Here is a 20,558-nt window from a genome sequence, read left to right as displayed (position 1 = left end):
GATGTCGTTATACTTGTGAAAATTAGATAAGACAAAAATTATAAAACGAAAACTCATTATAAAATCATTTTTTGTAAGAAATTGTTTAACAACGAGTGTTTCTAATTTTTTCAGTTGGAACTACCGTAGGATGACAGAGAAAATGTTGGAGGGAGAGAGATATGAAAGAGAAAGGGTTGAGAGGGACGAGGGAGGTGAGTAAGAGTTTGAGGGTTATTATTCAAATACCCTTGACTTTAAAACTTAGAATCCATAACATATGAGGATATTTTTGTCTAAGGATACGCAAGTTAACAAACCCCTATATAATATATATCTATATATATATATATATATTGGCTAAAAACAATATAATAAAAGTTGCTTGGTATAGTTATAACTATAACGTACTTCCCATGCCATTGCCATTTCTGCATCATAATCCTCCCATCTAGCGGGTGTACAAGGTGTTCTAATTGCAAAGTCAAAACCATGCTCCCCCCTGAAAATATTCACCATTCCCGCAATAAAGTAGATATAAACAGTTAAGAAACAAAAAAAGAAAGGAAAAGGGGAAAGAAAATAACTAAAATTTTAACTGTATCAAGCTTACGTTTTTACAAGTGTTATTCTTGTTCCCTCAAGTTGTTTCCTGAAGCATTAACATCCAGAAATAAGTATTCTATAAATTATATGTTCCCAGGTACCATCTGAACCTTGCACACTTACCCTTCAAATGCAGCACTGTTACACCACGTAGATGACCAGAAATCCTCACCAATAGCATTATAAAGATCAGAGATAGAATTGGCATGCGTGACCTGCAAATCAAATATTAAAGTCTTCATTTTCATAAAAAAGGCCAAACTACTGAATCATCATTATTATTATTATTATTATTATTCAAACTACATTTAATAAAAGGAACATCTAACATCAACCACAGACAGTCATTAAGATTTAATAATTGGTAACAATCACAAGTCACAAGAAAGAGAGTTATGAAGCATTTATCTTCAAAGATTAATAAATATTTAGAAATCCTTAAGCTTTAAAAAATTAGAAGGGAAGTCCAATTCTATCAGTTAATTAAGAAGACTTGGAGTGCCAACAAAAGCTTTCCAAGAGAAGACTCCATTTGAAGCATGGCATAACTACAAGCCAAGGCTAACAAAACTGAAGACATTTTGGTTGCCTTACATACCTCCAATAAAGAGGGGCAAATTGGATAAGAACGCAGAACCTGAAATTTTTTAAGGCTTTAGCTCAACTTCCAAGGCTTATAGAATCTACCTATGACAAAGCAACAAAGTAGATGTCAGGGATGTGAAATTTTTGGAATCAGAGAGTTGGAACTAGGAAGATGCCAAGGAGCTTGAACTTCAGGAGGAGAATGAAGATGTTGAAGAAGAACTCATAAGAAACTAGATCACTTTGAGGCACCTACCAAAGGTGCAATGTTGATGTCAAGGAGCCTGACGGATATAAAAAAGCTGCAGCTGAACACCAGAAAAGGATAAATACAATGAAGAAGGAGCTCAAAATGTTCCAAGAAATCAAACAGGGGTGCTGGTGGGCAGACCTCACCACAAGAAAGCTATTGGTGTCAAATGAGTTTACAGAACAAAACTCAACCCAGATGGTTCTATAGACAAACAAATGAAAAGGCTTGTTGTCAATAGATATACTTAGGTGTTTAGAGTTGATTTTTCTGATACTTTTGCCCCAGTTTCCAGGCTAGAAGATGTAAGAATGTAGTTTTCTATTGCTGCACAAAAGTGTTGGATTATGCATGAAATGAATGTGAAATCGACTTTCGAATGATACTTGGAGGAAGAAATTTTTGTTTAGCAACCTGAAGGGTTTGTTGTTCAAGGGCAAGAGGAGAAAGTGTATAGACTAAAGAAAGCTTTGTATGGTTTAAAACAGACATTGTCATCATGGTATAGCTGAATTGATGCTGACTTGGTGAACTTAGGCTTTAAAAAAGTTTGAGTGAATCAACTATATATGTCAAATTGATGGTGAAGTACTTGAAGTATCTCTATATGTTGAAGATCTTTAGTTTCAGAGAGTAGCAATGAGCATATCGATAAGTTCAAGGAAGAAGTGAAAGGAGTTTTTAAAATGAGAGATCTTAAGGATGACATTTTATCTTGGTATGCAGGTCAATCAAAAACAGAATAAAATATGCAACTGAAGTTTTCAAAAAGTTTAACATGGAAGGGAGCAAACTAACTGCAACTCCAATGAATCAAAAGGAGTGCTTTTTGCAAGGAAGACAAAGCTGAAAATGTGGATGAAAAGCTACACAGGAGCATTTAAGTGCAAGAAAGCCTAACATCTTGCATACAATAAGTGTTAGGCCATTATTAGTGTATGAGAGAAGGAAGAGATATTAGTTAGCCTAACTGCATAGGCAGTTAGGGAGAGCGGGAAGAAACTTGTATAAATAGTTTTGGGTCTAATTGTAGAGGGACTTTTGGAGAATAAGAGTTTTGTCAGGAACTTGTTGTCCTGAGAGGGGGAGGTTAAGCTCTCTGTATTCGTTTCTTTGATTGAAAGTCAATACGAAGAGGTTATACAACATTCTTAGTTGTGTGATTTGGGTGTATAGAGCGTGTTTTTCCATAGGTTCTTGATTAAAGAACCTATCATTTGGTCCGACCTGCCGGATCAGAAAAGGGCGGGAATCAGCGATGGGGAGCGAAACGGAGGGGAGACTAGATAATCTTGAGATCACCGTGGAGGGAATAAAAGAGGAGACGGCGGCTATACGACGCGACTTACAGCAAATGATGAGATTGATGAGCGGAGGGCAGAATAATCAAGACGGAGGTTCTGAAAGGAGTAGTAGCTCGGTGAATGATAACCACGAGAGACGCGATAATGGGGGGATACAACATAGTTGGCGGAAGAGAGTAGACTTACCGGGGTTTGAGGGACAAGAACCACACAGCTGGATCAACAGGGCAGAGCGCTTCTTTGACATACAGAAGGTGCCGGAGGAGGATAAGGTGGAGCTTGCTTATATTAGTATGGAGGGTAGTGCAACTTATTGGTTCAAAATCTGGAAAGATAAAACCAAGAACCGTTCTTGGCGGGGTTTGAAGGCAGCACTGATAAATCATTTCGGAGGGGATGTCGTGGGACTGTGTATGAACAATTAGCGACTTTGCGTCAAGAAGGATCGGTGGAGGAATTTACCAGAAGCTACGAGATGTTATTGGGACAGACGCAAGGCTTGTCGGAGGAACTTTCATTAGGTTTTTTCTTGGCAGGATTACGGGATGACATTAAGGGCCAAGTACGTATTCAAGATCCCAAAGAATTAGAGGGTGCGATAAGGATTGCACGTGATGTGGAGGACGCGATATCTAGAGCGAGAGGAGGAGGTTGGAACGGCGTAAAGCTAAACGCCGTGGGTCCGCGAACTTCGACCACTGTTGTTCGAGGGGAGGTTGACCGACAGCCGCTGAACCGTTCTGGAGGAATGGAGGGAAGGGGGTTGAACCGAAGGGAAGTCCCATAGACGGAGAATAACAACAGAGGGGGAACAGCCGGAGGGGGCGATAATCGCGGAAGGATGGTGAGGAATTTGCCTTATCCCGAATTCCTTCAAAGACGAGAGGAGGAACGCTGTTTTCGTTGCGGGGGCCCTTTCGCCCCAGGTCACCGTTGTTCGGAGAAGAGCTTGCGAGTACTGCTCTTGGCGGAAGACGAGGAGGACGAAGTGACCGAAGGAGGGAATCCAGAGGAGAAGCCCGTGGAACTATCAGCGTGTTCAGCAGAGGGGCTGACACCACCCAAGACCATGAAACTGACGGGGATGATCGGCGATAGGAGAGTAGTGGTTCTCATCGACAGTGGGGCCAGCCATAATTTTGTTAGTCGAAGGGTGACAGAGGAATTGGAGTTGCCAGTGACCGACACACCACCTTACGCAGTGAGCCTTGGGGACGGACATCGGAAAATGTCGAGGGGACGCTGCGAGAAGGTTCGAATATGCTTGGGGGAAGCTACGGTGGTGGAAGATCTATACGTGTTCGAGCTTGGAGGCGTAGATATTATATTGGGAATCGTTTGGCTGGCACAGCTTGGGGAAGTGGTAATAAACTGGAAGGAGATGTCCATGGCTTATACGGTGGAGGGTAAGAAGGTACGGGTACAGGGGGACCCAGCGTTGTCCAGACAGCTGGTGGAACCCAAGGCTTTGATAAAATTAGTGGATGCTAAGTCATGGGTCTTGGTGTGGGATTTGGGCCAGGTGGAGCAACAGGGGTGCGACGAGTGTGTTGGGGAATTGACAGGGGAAAAGCAGGCTGACTTTAGGGCAGTGTTGCAAGCGCACTATGGGGTATTTCAGGAAAGAGAAGGTCTACCCCCGTCTCGAGAAATGGAGCACCGCATCACCCTTAAAGAAGGAGTGAACCCCGTCAACGTCCGGCCCTATAGATACCCCTATTTGATGAAGGAAGAAATAGAAAAACAAGTGGCTGATATGTTGAAAGCTGGGATCATCAGGCCAAGCAAGAGCCCATACTCCAGCCCGGTGATATTGGTAAAGAAGAAAAACGGAAGCTGGCGCTTTTGTGTTGACTACCGGGCCCTGAACAAAGCAACCGTTCCCGATAAATACCCCATTCCCGTGATAGAGGAGCTATTAGACGAACTGCATGGTGCCAAATACTTCTCCAAGATCGACCTGAAGGTTGGGTATCATCAAATACGGATGGAAGAGGAGGATGTTCCTAAAACGGCGTTCCGCACACACCAAGGCCACTTTGAGTTTCCAGTGATGCCCTTTGGGCTCACTAACGCACCTGCAACGTTCCAAAATGCGATGAATAATCTGATGCAGCCCTTCCTTAGGAGGTGTGTACTAGTCTTCTTCGATGACATTTTAGTGTACAGTCCTACGTGGAAGGATCATATGGAACAGCTGGGACAGGTGTTGCAGTTATTGGGGCAGCAGAGGTGGGTAGCTAATCAAAGCAAATGTGAATTTGGAAGGCAACAGATTGGATATCTAGGCCACATAATATCTGGAAGGGGTGTTGAGATGGACAAGGAGAAGATCCAGGCGGTGTTGGAGTGGGGAGAACCGAAAAATCTGAAGGCCTTGAGGGGGTTTTTGGGCTTAACCGGTTACTATCGGAGGTTTGTGCAAGGATATGGGAAAATAGCCAAGCCTCAAACCGAATTGCTTAAGAAAGGGAAGTTTGAGTGGTCGGAAGCAGCCAGAACAGCGATGGAAGCACTCAAGACAACCATTACAACAACACCAGTATTGACTCTGCCTGATTTCAAGCAGGAGTTCCATTTGGAATGCGACGCATCGGGAGTTGGTGTAGGGGCGGTGCTCATGCAGAACAAGAAACCCATTGCTTTTTTTAGCAAAGCTTTATCGGAGGGGTCGTTAAGTAAATCCATATATGAAAAAGAGCTTATGGCCGTGGTAATGGCCATTCAACATTGGAGGCCATATCTGCTGGGACGGCGATTTGTGGTGCATACCGATCAACGTAGCTTGAAGTATTTGTTGGAACAAAGAATTACCACGCACAGTCAACAAAACTGGATAGCCAAACTCATGGGGTACGACTTTGACATTGTATACAAAACAGGAAGCTCGAATAAGGTTGCTGACGCCCTTTCGAGAAAGGGGGAAGGAGGTATGGATGAACTCGAGTTGCAGGCTATCTCTAGACCGTATTGGCATGATTTTCGAGAAATATTGGAAGAAGTAGGAGAGGATGAGGCACTCAAGAAAATAGTTGATGACCTTAAGAAGGACCCGAATTGCCACGCGTCGTATACGTTAGAGAATGACCGGCTCCACTACAAAGGAAGGATAGTGCTTTCGGCTAAATCTATTTGGTTCCCCAAATTGTTAGCAGAGTTCCATGTAACAAGCACAGGTGGGCATTCAGGGGTGTTTCGAACTTATAGAAGAATAGCGCAGTCATTCTATTGGGTGGGAATGAAGAACACGGTAACAGAGTTTGTGGCTGGGTGTGTGATATGCCAGCAGCATAAATATATGGCTGCGTCTCCCCAAGGTCTATTACAGCCCCTCCCTATTCCGCAGGCAGTGTGGGAAGAAGTGAGTATCGATTTCATCGTAAAATTGCCTAAATCTCAGAGCTTTGATGCAATATTGGTGGTTGTGGATAGATTAAGCAAATATGGCCATTTTATAGCGCTGAAACATCCCTACTCAGCGAGAACGGTAGCAGAGATTTTCGTTCAGGAGATAGTCAGGTTGCACGGCATCCCTTTGTCAATTGTAAGTGACAGGGATCCCCTATTTCTTAGTATGTTTTGGAAAGAACTCTTTAAGATGCAGGGAACCTAGCTGAAAATGAGCATTGCCTACCATCCAGAAACTGATGGTCAAACGGAGGTCTTGAACCGCATTGTAGAAGGATATTTTAGATGTTTCTGCTCCGAGGAGCCCAAAAGCTGGAAGACGATGTTACCTTGGGCGGAATACTGGTACAACACCAGTTATCAGGGGGCGGCAAGGTGCTCCCCGTTCGAGAACGTGTATGGACGGCCTCCTCCGTCCTTGAGTAGGTTCGTTCCAGGGGAGACAGCGGTGGAAACGGTGGCACAGGATTTAATAACGAGAGACGAGGCTCTGAGACAATTAAAATTCCATCTACGCAGGGCCCAGGAGGTAATGTCTAATCAAGCGAATAAAAAGAGGAGAGAAGTGGATATAAAAGTAGGAGATTGGGTCTACTTAAAAATTAGACCTCATATACAAGCTTCTATGCCCGTGCGGTTGCATCCCAAGCTAGCAGCTCGATATTATGGACCCTTCCAGGTGATTCAGCAAATTGGGAAGGTTGCTTATCGCCTACAGCTGCCAGAAACAGCCAGGATACATCCTGTCTTTCATGTTTCCCAATTAAAGAAAGCGGTGGGGAAAAGAGAATAGAAAAGGAGCTGCCAGCTGAGCTACAGGCAGAAGGACCCACTATTGGCCAGTGAGGATTCTTGAGAAGAGAACAAGGCAGCAGGGGGAAGAAACAATGCAGCAAGTCTTGGTGGAGTGGCAAGACGGAGGGAGAGAGGGAGCTACGTGGGAAGACGTGGAAACCATGCAGGATCAATACCCTGAGTTCAACCTTGGGGACAAGGTTGCTGAAGGAGGGGGGAGTAATGTTAGGCCGTTATTAGTGTATGAGAGAAGGAAGAGATATTAGTTAGCCTAACTGCCTAGGCAGTTAGGGAGAGCGGGAAGAAACTTGTATAAATAGTTTTGGGTCTAATTGTAGAGGGACTTTTGGAGAATAAGAGTTTTGTCAGGAACTTGTTGTCCTGAGAGGGGGAGGTTAAGCTCTCTGTATTCGTTTCTTTGATTGAAAGTCAATACAAAGAGGTTATACAGCATTCTGTGTTGTGTGATTTGGGTGTATAGAGCATGTTTTTCTATTAAAGAACCTATCATTAAGCTTGTTATTGTTGGATATTCCATATTGACTAGAGATATGATTAAATTATAATAGTTGGTTTTGTAAGGTTGAATTATACTTAAAGTCCACTTCTAAGATAGTATTAAAACATATCTTAGCAAAATTTATTGGACTTATTATGTTACCCACTATTGGGTCGCTATCAGACCACCTATAGTCTCACTTGAGATTTTTTGAACAAGATATCATTGTTTTGAAAATTTCAGTCTTCTTGGCTACTCTGATAGTGATTGTGTTGGATGTGCCGATAATATGAAAAGTATTTTAGGTATCATTTTAGCTTTGGTTAAGGGTTTTTTCATGGCATTCAAAGAGGACAGAAATCATAGTTCAATTCCCAAGAGAAGCAAATTTATGTGGATGCTGCTGCTGGTATTCATGCTCTTCAGATCAAAAAGCTCATGACAGACTTGCATATGAAACAAAAGGACAGCACACATATATTTGTGGATAATTAAAAAACTCTATTTTCTATTGGGGAGCAAGAGGGAAGGAGAAATCAAATTAATTTACTGCAAAACAGAAAAAATAAAGTACTTATATCCTAACAAGGGCACTTCCTAAAGCTAGGTATGAATTCTTGAGGCAGATGCTTAGTCTATGCAGTTTCAGAGTCAGGAGGAACATTGACTGGACGACTCTTGAAACTGAATTTTGAAGTTGTTGCTAGTTTTTTGGACTCATGAATGTTTTATGATATCTGCTGGGAACTGTCTGATATGCTGTATGTATAGCAGATTTTTAGGCACTAAATAGGAGTTATTTTCCTTTATTTCCTCACCTGTATAAATTATGCTGTAGATTGATCAATAAATTATTCTCCTGCATTCCATGTTTTTTAATATACAACAAAAATACACAAAAAATAACATACAACCTACAAGTGTGAACTTTAAAGTATGACTAGGCAAAACAAATAGCATAAGAAGCACATTACAGCCCTTACTAACTTGAGTAAAGAAAAGCAACAGTTTTCCAAAGCAACCAATTGGATTACAAGTCAAGGCTGAGGCCTCTTGCATAGTAAATCAAGTAACAAGAAACAAGCACCAGATCTAAATCAACAATACACAAATCACCTCATCCAATTTCCCATCTTTGGAGAGACGAATGATATGATCTGTCTTGCTGTAGACATGTGATTTCTCTTTTATGACAGTCTTCGCAATATTTAAAGTCCTGTGATGTATAAAAAGAATGAGCCAAAACCCAGTTTGCCAATACTGAACTTAAACAGGGTTTATTTACCTTTCACAGTTAGGAAAGTAACGCACAACTTTGGCTTGTCCCCAGGATCATGGGTGTGTGAGAACCAAACCCAGAATTAAACTCTTCACTGCAGTGCAGAGAAACCGATAAAATCCAAAACGTGGGAAGCATTAACAATATGGTCTGCAAGAATACTTATAGCCCAAAGATGAAATACCTTAGCTTGTTCACCCACACAACAGAGTCACAAGGCTCAGAAATTTGTCTCCATCTAACAGCTATTGAATAAATATCTTGCCATGATATTGAACAGCTGGATGATCTATCATCTACAATGCCATGTGAAGGAGATGTTTCGGAGGTACTACTTGTGCTACAACCCGCACCTCCCCTATTCTGACTGGGCATATTAATTCTTTCCCTTCTCCTTGCCCTTCTGCCACTCTTTGAGTTTGAGTTGTTTTTATTAGAATATTTCCATTCCGTTTGAAGGGCACACCAAGCCTTAGAGACCTTTTGAGCAATTTCTATAGCAGCAAATCCTGCCATACGATGCTGATAAATAAGGAAATATTAACAGAATTAGAGATAAAGACATAAAATAGAAAGGTTAAAAATATGAGAATAATGACAACCATGATTGGCTACAAGTTGCTTTTAAGTTCAGACATGAAAAGTAATAAGGTACGGATACTTAGAATCAAGTACTGAAATTTCCTGCAGTACTGAACGTATATATTACTTTATAACAAGAAAACACAAGTTTAACAAAGAAACCAAACACATTATTCATTTTTAAATCAGACATCTGATAATACTTAACCCAAGTAGCAAATGGCTACAGACAAGGCAGACCTTTCTTCAGAAAATATTATACATATTGAAAAACCTAAAGAAGCGGAAATGGAGAATGTGTTAAGTGTAAAGACATAAAAGCAGCATTCATAAGTATGATTCCTACCAATTTTTCTTTTTATAAATTGTTTACTAATCCTAATGTAAGTGATCCTTCGGCAATAAAAACCTAAAAATGTACTCTACCAAGATATTATATAATCCATAGTTCTGGGATCATTTGGCATTGACGGCCAACAAAAAATAGTTACAGGACAATCACATGATTTTTTACTTCATGAAAAAGTATAAATTTCGTTTACCTTTTTAGCAATTTATTGGGTGAAAAAAAAACCTGTTTTGAAGTCAGTTATCGTCTTTCAACCAGAAAGTAGCATCCTTTAACCATGTCAATTTCAATGAAGGATTATAGATAGCAAAATGCAAGTGGTAGTAACCACCGGAAACAAAATCAAGACACCGGTTGTCATGATTTCTTATCCAGATGCTTGTATATTATGAAAATCTGAAACAATAATTTTTCATCAAACCAGATTTGTGCTCTCCATCGTGCAGTCTAAATCTTAATTCTAGGAGTAAATTATACTAACACCCCCAAGGTTTTCTTCTAATGCACTTACACCCGAGTTTTTGTTTTTAAATTCCACACAACCCTCTCCTTTATTTTAAAAACATGACATTATCCTTCTTATTACATTACAAATGTACTAATGAATGCCTAGATGAGAATGATCCTTACTAGCTTTAATAAATAATAATGTTTTTTTGTAAATTGTAGTTCTAGAGTAGAACTTACTTTCATTGTATTTTCTTTCATTGTTAAATAGGTGCAAATAGTATTTTTTTTAGCTTAGGTTGTAATTGAGCCTATCAAGTCCAAAATGTACTGGGGTTGCGGCATTTTGAAGACAGTCAAGCAAGGGGTGTTGCTCCCTCCACCACCACCCTATACTTCTTCCACCTCCCCACATTATTTTAAATACAATTATATCCTTAAGTTAAAAAGATTTTTACTTTTACCCTATTTTAAATAATTTGAAACCCTAATTTTACTTTCCCAGCACCCACCCACGGAACTCTCTTCCTCTTTTCCCATTTCTGTTTCACCTCCCCCACCTCCCGCACTTCCATTCCTTTTTCTTCCCAGTTTTTTTTTTTTGTTTGAAAGCTTCCATTGCCTCCGTGGTGTGAATGAGCGCCACCGCCGTGGTGTGGAGGAACATCGAGGAGCGTCCAGAGCATCAACCAGCGTGAGGAAGTATACATCAACGGAGGTGACATCTTTCAACCGATGTCCCCTAATAAAACAAACCCTAAAATAAAAAACGTTGATATCTTCAACGGATGTCAACATCCGTTTAAGGTAAAACGGATGTCGACATCCGTTTTTCCTTAAACGGATGTTACTCCCTCCATCACCACACACAACTCTCTGCACCTCGTCGTTCCTTTTTTGTCCTTCGTCCTTCAGTAAAATTTAAATGAATGTGCGTTGATTTTTCTTAAACGGAGTTCAACTTCCGTGGACAGATGATGAAGAAACGGATGTTACAGAGAGGGTCACGGATGTTGACATCCGTCCAACCAGTACTCAATTCTTTTGTTTGCTAACGAAGAAACGAAACAAAAAAATTAGAGTTATTCAAACTCAAACCCTAACATTACAAAAAAGAACCAATGTATCGACTTTTCTCTTGCATTCGCCATGACTAAGGATCTTCCCTTGAATCTCTCCTTGCATCAAAACCTACGTATCCATTCGATGAAAGTAGCTTAAGATGATGGAAAAGTAGGGAACAATGTGGGTGTAAAACCTAGTTAGTGCAGACTAGGTAGAAGAATATGGAATCAAGGAAGTCGATGCTTTTATGGAAGCTCTTTGAATTAATTGAACTTCAATAGTTGGTCTGATGTTGTAAACGGAAAAGAAAAAAAAAGAGTTTGGAAGAAAATAGAAGTAGTGGTGGTGCATTAGAAGGCGTTGATGACTTGTTCGAAAGATCAAATAGTTGGCATGCATGATGAGAGGCGTGGACTTGGGTGTGCCCATCAATGGACACAGCCACTGCCAATATCAACAACAACATTATTTAATGGGAAAGTGGCAGTGTTAAGCCAGTGTCAAGGGTTGCCATTTTAACACCCCTACCAGTCATTCTTTCTATACTATTATTTCCTCAATCTTAATTAATTTTTTAATTAATCTATTATTTAATCTTCCTTCTCTATCATTAAAGGTGGCGGTGGAGGAAGGATGGAGTTGGATGAGACATGCACGGTCGTGATGGTAGACGTTCATTGGCTGTGAGAGCTTAGGTGGAACGGAACTCCTTTCTAGCGTGGAGGTGCAGATGTTTAGAAAGATTTAGGATTTTAAAAAAGATAAACAAAATTAAATGGTAAAAGTTAAATTAAGGTAAGGTATTTTTGGAATGAAAATAATAATGAAGAGGTGTAGGGAGTATTTGGGATGGTGGAGAGAACAACTCTAAAAAATTTTTTTTACTGAGGGACAAAATAGTAAAGGAGAGGTAGAGGGAGAAAGGTGTGGTGGTGGAGGGAGCAACACCCCCAAGCAAGGAACAAATAGCAACAATCAAGCCCAATATGAGCCCATGAAATTCTCGGCAAAAAAGAATACATTGCAAGAAAGCAGTGAGCTAAGCACGGCAGTTATGACACTAGCACAGAAAGTGCGACACAAACACACAAAATATGAAGTTAATCCTACCCTTTGATCTAGAACTAGATTTAAAATTAAAAATGAGTTTTCCCTCCTTAATTCTTTGAAATATTTGGCCAAGCCTTGGCCATGGATGACTATAAACAATCACTCCCTCCTGCAAAGAAACTTTATTCATATATGAGATATTGAATTTGTGAGATACTTGTTACAGTGATTTTGTACTTTGAGTCTTATCTTGACCTCCTAGGAGTCAAGTGGCGATTCTATGTGAAACTTATTATGGAGATGAAGAACTCTCTTCCTTCAAATGGCACTCAACTCTTCTCCATCTCCTTAAGTCTTCTCCACCTTTTCCTTTTACTACTTGTCAATTTCATTTCTTCTTCTAGTTCTTCTAAACTTCTGCCTCTTTATTTCTTATTCTAACTCAGTCATTGTCTTTTGTTAATTGTTTTAGTTCAATTGTTATATTCTTGTGTTTGTCTTTGAAATTCTATGGTGCATAGAATCATTCATTCAAACTTCTTGCGACATTTAATTGCACAGAAAAAAGTGAAGATGAGATTCATACTTGTTTCTTGAATTTGATTTCTTTTTGATATTACAAGTTTCTAATACATGTTTGCTCTCTTTATCATGTACCTCTTAAGTTTTAAAAACATATGCGTGTCTTCCTTTTTCACAATATAAATGCACCCACTTAAGGGAAGTCATTGTAATGATATGTTATTACTTCTGTTATACCCTCAGTTTTCTCAGAATGTCTTTATTTGTGTATAATAATACAGAGATCGACATCAAAGAAAAAGGTCACAAGAAGCTGCAAAAATTACGTAAATGAAAAATTAACATAGAAAATCCATTTTACATATTTTCATAATTTTCTTCTATAATTTGATTTCACTTGAACTCTCAGAATATCTGTAATTGCCTGAAAAATTTTGTGCTCAGCCCCTATGAATTTATATTCAAACCTGACAACAACTCAAATAAATAAAAGATTAGTCCTAAAGTAAGGAAAAGATAAAAGAATAGTATCTACAATAACAGACAATTCCACTACATGATATACTCAATGATTGCTGGATTTGTCACATGCACCTCTCTGCAGCAACTATCGAATCAAGGACAAGTCATTTACTAAAACCAAAGGTCCATCCTAACTACATTCAGACACAGACAAAAAGTACAAATCTATTTGTTCAAAAAAAGGGCAGCAAAAGTATAAGTGCCACCCACAGCACAAAATGTGTAAAATTAATAAGCCCTGATATAGAGACATTAACATATAAAAAGTCACTCTACCTGACGCCTGTTAGGTAGGAAACCAGGACAATCATATTGGATTTTCTTGCCAATGAAATCTGCAGCCTGTATAAGAGCACCCTTCTGCTTTGTAAGAACTAATTCTTGCTTTCTAAGCTTTCCCTTTCTTAAAGACTCACGCAAAGGAGGTTGGCGGTAAACCTTTTCACATACATTCTTGGGATGTAACCTCTTGCACCAGTACTCCTAAATATAAGAAAGACATAATATCATATAAATTAGAATCTAAGCAATACGAAACACATCTCCAACATAGAAGTAAAAGTTCATACACTTCTGACACCAACACAGAAACTTGGTTATGTGCAAAGAAGTAAGATTTACAGGTTTTCTGACATTTGACAAGCATGACGATAGTAACATGATTAGTAATTATTTAGTTCAAAATAGTAATCCTATCCCATAAAAAATTTAGTTCAACCAAATTAAGAGATGAAAATTATCAAAGAAAGGAGGAATGACTTCCATAACTTTACCTTAAAAAGTGGATCAATATCCCCATCAATGTCAAACCAGCAAAACTCACCGTTAAATTTTGAAGCAGTGTAAAGAGCAATCTCTTTCTGCGAAAGGGAAAATAGAGTTTGATGCTCATTATACCACTAAGCCTCAAATAAAAATAAAGGAAGATGTTAACATTAATTAATCATTATATAAGTTCATTCCCATAATGCCCAAAACGAATGTACAAAATTAGTCAATAAATGTATCATAATAATTACAAGAAAGCAAGTCTGGCAAGTGTTTCTCAATGAAGGCTTCACATGAAATCTAAGCAACAAGAACTAAAGCAAAAGAGGAAGCATGTAAAAAAATGTTAAAGGAACTTTGTAAGTTGACGTTAGTAAGCTCTCAGTTTGTATGTTGAAAGGCATGAGTCCCTCACTTTGAAAATTTACCACCCCATTAATTGTTGGTAAAATATTTTTATTGTAATTATAAAAATTAAAGTATTAGTTTTCTATATTATATTAAAACAGTTTCTAAATATGTAACTCTTTAGCTACTAATATATAGGATAGTTATTCCCAGCACGTTGTTAGATTGTTACAATTTAAACGTTTAAAAATAAAAGTTAATGGACATTTTGTTATTCTTTTTAACATAAGAAGCTTTAGAATCGGAACAATATATTTTATTTTTTAGTGCCGCACCTTCAGTTTTACCGGTGCACTTCCTTTGCCTATATAAAACGCATTCCATTAAGCAGAAAAGGCGCATACAACATATTCATTCACGTAAAAAATCATTGCCAGTTTTTTCTTCTAAATTATTTAGATAATTTATACTCTTTCAAAGAACATTGGTGTTCATAAGGTTAGAAGATCCTTCATTGTACTCAAACAATCTAACAGTTTCTTATATCTAAAGAGAGGAGCACATATAGGTCTTTCAACCAGTGGTACACTTTTTCTCTAAGTACAGTATTCTACATGTGTCAACCTAGGTTGTTTTTAATCTCTTACTCTCTAATATTTTTCTATCATGCGTTTTTTTTTTATAAATATTGTGTATTTTATGCTAAACACTAATATTCTGACTTTGTTTTTAATCAGATCTTATTTTATCTTTTATTTCTAACAGCTCCAGCTTTGTCAGATGACATTTTCGCGAAGAAATGAACTAGTTTTCCTTTTCATGAATAAAATAGAATTAAGGGGAAAAACAGAAGCTGTACGAATATAATATTTTACAATATACAAACCTGGTAGAAGGCAAGGCACTGAAGCACAAACTTATCCATTGAGTCCAATTCCAAATCCAGAGCAGCATCATAATCCTTGACCTGAGATCATAAATGAAGTTGCCGAGTGACAAATGTGAATCAGTATTTCTCCCAAAAAGTTAAGAGTAAAACTTTACCGCCTCTTTGTATTGTCCAAGAGCATGGTAGCATGAAGCTCGCAAATATAAACACTCAACATTGGCATCATCAACGCTCAAACCCATTGACAAATCATTGATCGCCTTCCTGTCACAATCAACCCAATTTAAGTCAGAAACAAGATAAATTAGATGATGACACTTATAGGGTCATAATTTAATTGATGGCATGCTTTTAGGTTATACAAAGGTAGTCTTCTTACCAATAGAGAGGGGAGAAAAAAATATCAATGTTATCTTTCAGTGTCTTTTAGTTATAGATTTTATGTATTTTTGAGTAGTTTAGTTCTTCCTATCAGATTTCATCATATTTCCAACTTCTACCACCATATTTTCTTCAATAACTACCTGTAGGTCTGCCACTATATCTCAAAGTGTGTTACTTGAATTCATGGCCCCAATCATAATACTATTGAAGGCTTGCAAGATACAGTTATCTTAATTAAATAGTCAATTAAATAGTCAATCTCCAATTAAACAGCAGTTAAGGTTGTTTACATACCTATGTTGTCCCATTGCATGGAACAAAAGGCCACGCAAATGATGAGCTCTGGAAAACCTAACATACAACACAAGTAATCAGCTGCGGATAAAGAGCAAACAGGCATAAAGTACTTCAAACTTTATAAACCAGTCACCAGCTAAAATGCCTGCGATGCCAATGATACCTTTTCATTAACAACAATTACCTTCCATCAATTTGCAACATCTGACTTAGACATTCTTGAGCTTTTGTTGGCTTCGATATATCTTGATAGAACTGCCAAAAACCTCATGTTCAGATTAAATCTAGCAGCCAAAATAATTTAAAATAAAAGCTTTTCCTATAACATAAAATGAAAGGCCAAAAACTGTGTCCCATAGTTAATAGATAATTTTATAAATCACACACTGATAGATCCTGATCAACTACCATCACACATTCAGAACAGGGTTAGTAACAAAGTCATTAAACAGAAAAGCCACCATTAAAAGGCATGAAAGACGAAACCTGTTTTGTAGAGTTAAACCTATAAGTTACTAAAGGAAAAATGCAAATGTAAACTAAGTTACTTGGCTGACATTAAATGAAAACTTTAATTCAAGTAGAATGAGTTAGTAGTATACGAGACAAAAATGTTATGAATGAAAGAAGTGAGGAAAGATACTATTAGAGACCAGAGAGAATCCATTGATACAATAGATTACATTTCAAACCATAAAATAATATGCACACAGATGACTCAGGATTTTCAGAAAAAGCTTTCAGCTAAGTTAATAACTAAATGTTCCAACAATCTATCAGTACAATAAGGTTGATAGATACCTGAGTCAGGTGTGCCCATGCTTCAAGAAAATTTCTATCAATTTGAAGTGATTTTAGATGTGCATCCTCAGCTTTCTTATATTCACCAATTGAAGATAATGCTAAACCCTGTAAAAGAAAGTGTTTACTCAGAAAAATAATAAAGATATACTTTCATGTGACATGTGAGAAACCCAACATAAAGGGCTCATAATCAATGAGGACTAAAATGCTAAGACTCGGGACCCACCAAATATGTGTAGGCAGACTTATTATCCCTGTCTAGTTGCACACAGGCTGAAAGGTCTTCGACGGCAGCATTAAACTCTTTAAATTTGAAATTGACAATTCCTACATTGAATTTTATGAAAAACTCACATTAGACATATATAAGTAGCATTACTCAACAGAAATAAAAGTCAACATTATCACAGCAATAATTTATAAACTTCAACTTGAAATTAACAGTAGACAGGACATAATTATTAAAAAGGAATAATATATTTGTTTCGCATGAAACTAACGAAGTCTCTGTCTAGACTTGAAGGAGCTACCACAAGATGCACAAATGAACCATCATTATAGAAGGAAGCACAAATAATTATTCCAGAATCAACCAGTTAGCCAAATAACAAAATGAAAAAGACTGTCAAAAAAAAAGATACCTCTCTCATGTAAAATATCTGCTGAGTTGGTTTCAAACTCTAAAGCCTTAGTCAAATCTTCTATAGCCTGAGATGTCCAGAAGCAGTAGTCAATGTCACATTATGAATTGTTATGTGTGCAAGAAAATCATTTATAATAAAAAGTGATTCAAGTGAGATCTTACTTAAGTAACTGAAAATTTCAATCACCTTCTTTTCAACTATATATATAATAAGATCACTAGTCAAACAGTGCCCTAACATGGCTCTACATAAGTCTTGACAACTGCACTAGTTTTGCTTAAACAATACATATTTGACCCAAGTGTTAATGCCTAAACCAAATCAAGTTTCTACTCCTTATAAGTCAAATCAAACATAAGTAAAAACCAGATTTCAAGATCATTTCATTTTCTGTACCAGAAGAGATCCATTTCATTAAGGGTGGGTGTCAATGGGACATACCTAACATGAAGCATTGATTAACTAAAATACCCAGGTTAAAAAATAAATAAATAAATTCCAATCAGCAATGCGAATTGGGTAAACTTCAAAAAAAATTACAAATACTAAGATCGAGTAAGCCACCCCACCTCAACAAACTCCCCCAAGGCTGCCCGAGCTTGACCTCTCCTCTTCCATGCCTCACCCGCTGATGGATTGATTTGTATGGCCTAAGACATACATGTGGAACTACTTATAAATAGAGGAGATACCCACATCTCAATGCACCTTTCAGAAAGTTAATTCAAATTTAAATACCTTTGAAAAATCATCAATAGCAGCATCAAGTTCTCTCTTGAATGCATATGCCGTCCCTCTACCTATCAGTGCTTCAGGATATGCCGGTTCCTCTTTCAGAATCTGAGTACATGATGAAGACGAGACAAAGTTTGTCAATGATGATACAGGAAAAGGAGGATAAGATAACAAGTAGACATCAGAAAAGGAAACACAAGTATCTCTAACAAGTAAATATCATAAAAGGAAACAACACCAATATCCCAATGGAAGCACTAACCTGATCAAAAATGGTTATGGCTTGAGCATATTTTCCTTCATTAACCTGCAAAAGATCAGAAAATCAATATGCTATCAAACAAATAAATACAGCAACACAGCAGTTGTGTAAACAAACCTCCGCTATTCCTCGTGAGAGCCCAAAATCTACACTTATAGACTTAGTCCTTGAAATCCGAGCAACACAGAACTTCTTAGTTTTCCTTGCATCGCCATTTTTTTCATGGGGAAAAATAAACTTACTACTTGGCTTTCTAAGAATTTCAGCAATTTCACTCGAATCACTACTAGACTCACCCCTACTGGTAAATACTTTATCTCTATCACATGATTCTGATGTGTCACTTGAGTCATTGCACGATTCAGAATTATAACTCAATTTATCAATAACGTCAGGGCTTCCATTTACTTGGCTGTCAGATTTATTAGACTCTCTATCTTTACTACAAAATTCATTTCTTAGGTCAAAATCATCAGCAGACTTCGGCAAAATTGCAGATTTATCACTTGTATTGTCACATAATTCAGCTTGAGCACTCAACCTATCTTGATTCTCACCAAACTCAGTCAAGTTCCCATTACTCATAGCATCTGATTCGGATTGCGGCGTGGGCGATCCATTGGTTTCAGACAATGCAATGTTGCCTTGCTTTGCTGTTGTCAAAAGCTCTTCGAGTTCTAGCAACAGCTTCAAATCCGCAGACTGATGCTGCGCGTGTTCATAACCTTGCTCCCATACTAACAGAGCATCTGCTCTCCTTCCCAAAGCAGAAAACGCACGACCTAGTTGACAGAATAAGCCGGTGCTAAGTTCAAAAGAAAAAGCATTTGTCACCTGATGATAATCCATAAGCACCACGAATAAATGATAAATCCGTGAAAATAAAATTCCAAGTTCCTACGTGGTTCATCAACCAACTCTGTTATTCTGACAAGCATTCAAATCACTTCCCAAGGTACAAACAGTTAAAAGAAGCATCAAATGTTGAATGAATTTAATAAGCAGGAGACCTTTGAGAATGTAAGCTTGAAGACGCGCGGGGTCAAGCTGAAGCGCTCGGTCGCAATCCTTAATTACGTGCTTGTGCAGCTCCAGTTGGCTGTAACAGAAGGCTCTGTTACTGAAAGCAAGCACCGGAGCAGGAATGAATCTCACATTATCATTGACGACGGAGAATTAATCGTAATTGCGATAAGAAAAAAAAACAGAATCGGAGAGGTGCGAAGAAGAGTATGTGTACGCACCAAATGTCTTGGATTGCACCAGACTGAGAAACGATCGAATCGAGGATTCGAATGGCCCTAGACCAGTCCTTGGAGCTGCAGAGCCTAGCTAGCTGAACTCGCTGAGAGGTAGCAGAAGTCATGGATAGAGAAGAGAAACGATGAACGCAGATCAGAAAACGAAGAAACTTGTGTGTTGTTTCTCCTTTCAGGTTGCAATGAAAAATAAACTTGGCGTGGGAGGTGCAGCACGCAAGGGTAAAATGGTCTATGTGAAGCTTTGGAAATTTGGAGGAACAAGGTGGCAAGGAAGAAAGGGAGCAATAGGAGTGGATTTCGAATGACCGACGAAGTGCATGGCGCGTGACGTGCACGAATGTCAAAAGGTGTAGGAGTATATGTCCAAAGCCACGGGCACTAGCACACTGGGATTGCGGTTTGGGATTATGAAAAAGTTTTCTAATTTTAGATGCTTTAATTACTTCCAAGTTTAATGGGATTCGGATTCTATGACTGTTCATGGAAGTAGGGCACAAGATAAGTTTGTTGGAATTAAAAAATCATTCTCCCTTATCAAATTTGAATATTATTTTAACATTTATTTTGTATAAAAATGTTCTATAATCATATCCACTCACTTATTATTTTGAATTTTAATGTTTATATTTTTATAGAAAATCATAGTAAAAACACAATATTAAACAGTAACTATGTGCAATTGAAATTTAATTACGAGAAAAAATTCTTTAACATGTCATATGCAGGGTGGTTATTTTAAGTGAAATTAAATATAATTATTTATTAAATGTAGCAAAAAGATAAATATATGTTAATTTTCGTAATAAGAGGTGCAGAAAGAGAAATATATTTATTAACAACGTAATGTATAATATTATTTTATGTTATATTAGTTTACTTTCTGTTATATAATAGAAGAAGAAACGTTTTATTTTATTAGTTTC

The 20,558-nt window shown here is 38.0% G+C and overlaps 1 protein-coding gene across 1 annotated transcript; it reads right to left on the bottom strand.

Annotated features, from left to right (window-relative positions):
* Window positions 1-195: 195 nt before the first annotated feature.
* LOC108335787 (suppressor of RPS4-RLD 1) lies at window positions 196-19,913 on the bottom strand. Its single transcript, XM_017571941.2, is given in 22 exon segments — window positions 196-481; window positions 593-631; window positions 709-800; window positions 8,543-8,642; window positions 8,712-8,752; window positions 8,754-8,799; window positions 8,890-9,227; window positions 13,519-13,725; window positions 14,016-14,102; window positions 15,245-15,325; window positions 15,403-15,511; window positions 15,926-15,982; window positions 16,113-16,183; window positions 16,730-16,837; window positions 16,959-17,059; window positions 17,374-17,440; window positions 17,946-18,026; window positions 18,115-18,216; window positions 18,374-18,418; window positions 18,491-19,155; window positions 19,384-19,493; window positions 19,618-19,913. Coding segments are annotated over 22 exon segments (2,811 nt in total). The 5' UTR covers window positions 19,740-19,913; the 3' UTR covers window positions 196-339.
* Window positions 19,914-20,558: the final 645 nt, after the last annotated feature.

This window comes from Vigna angularis, chromosome 10 (assembly GCF_016808095.1).
Source record: "Vigna angularis cultivar LongXiaoDou No.4 chromosome 10, ASM1680809v1, whole genome shotgun sequence".
Lineage (NCBI taxonomy): Eukaryota > Viridiplantae > Streptophyta > Magnoliopsida > Fabales > Fabaceae > Vigna > Vigna angularis.
The sequence above is the reverse complement of the archived record's forward strand: the minus strand, read 5'-3'. Positions and strand labels throughout refer to the sequence as shown.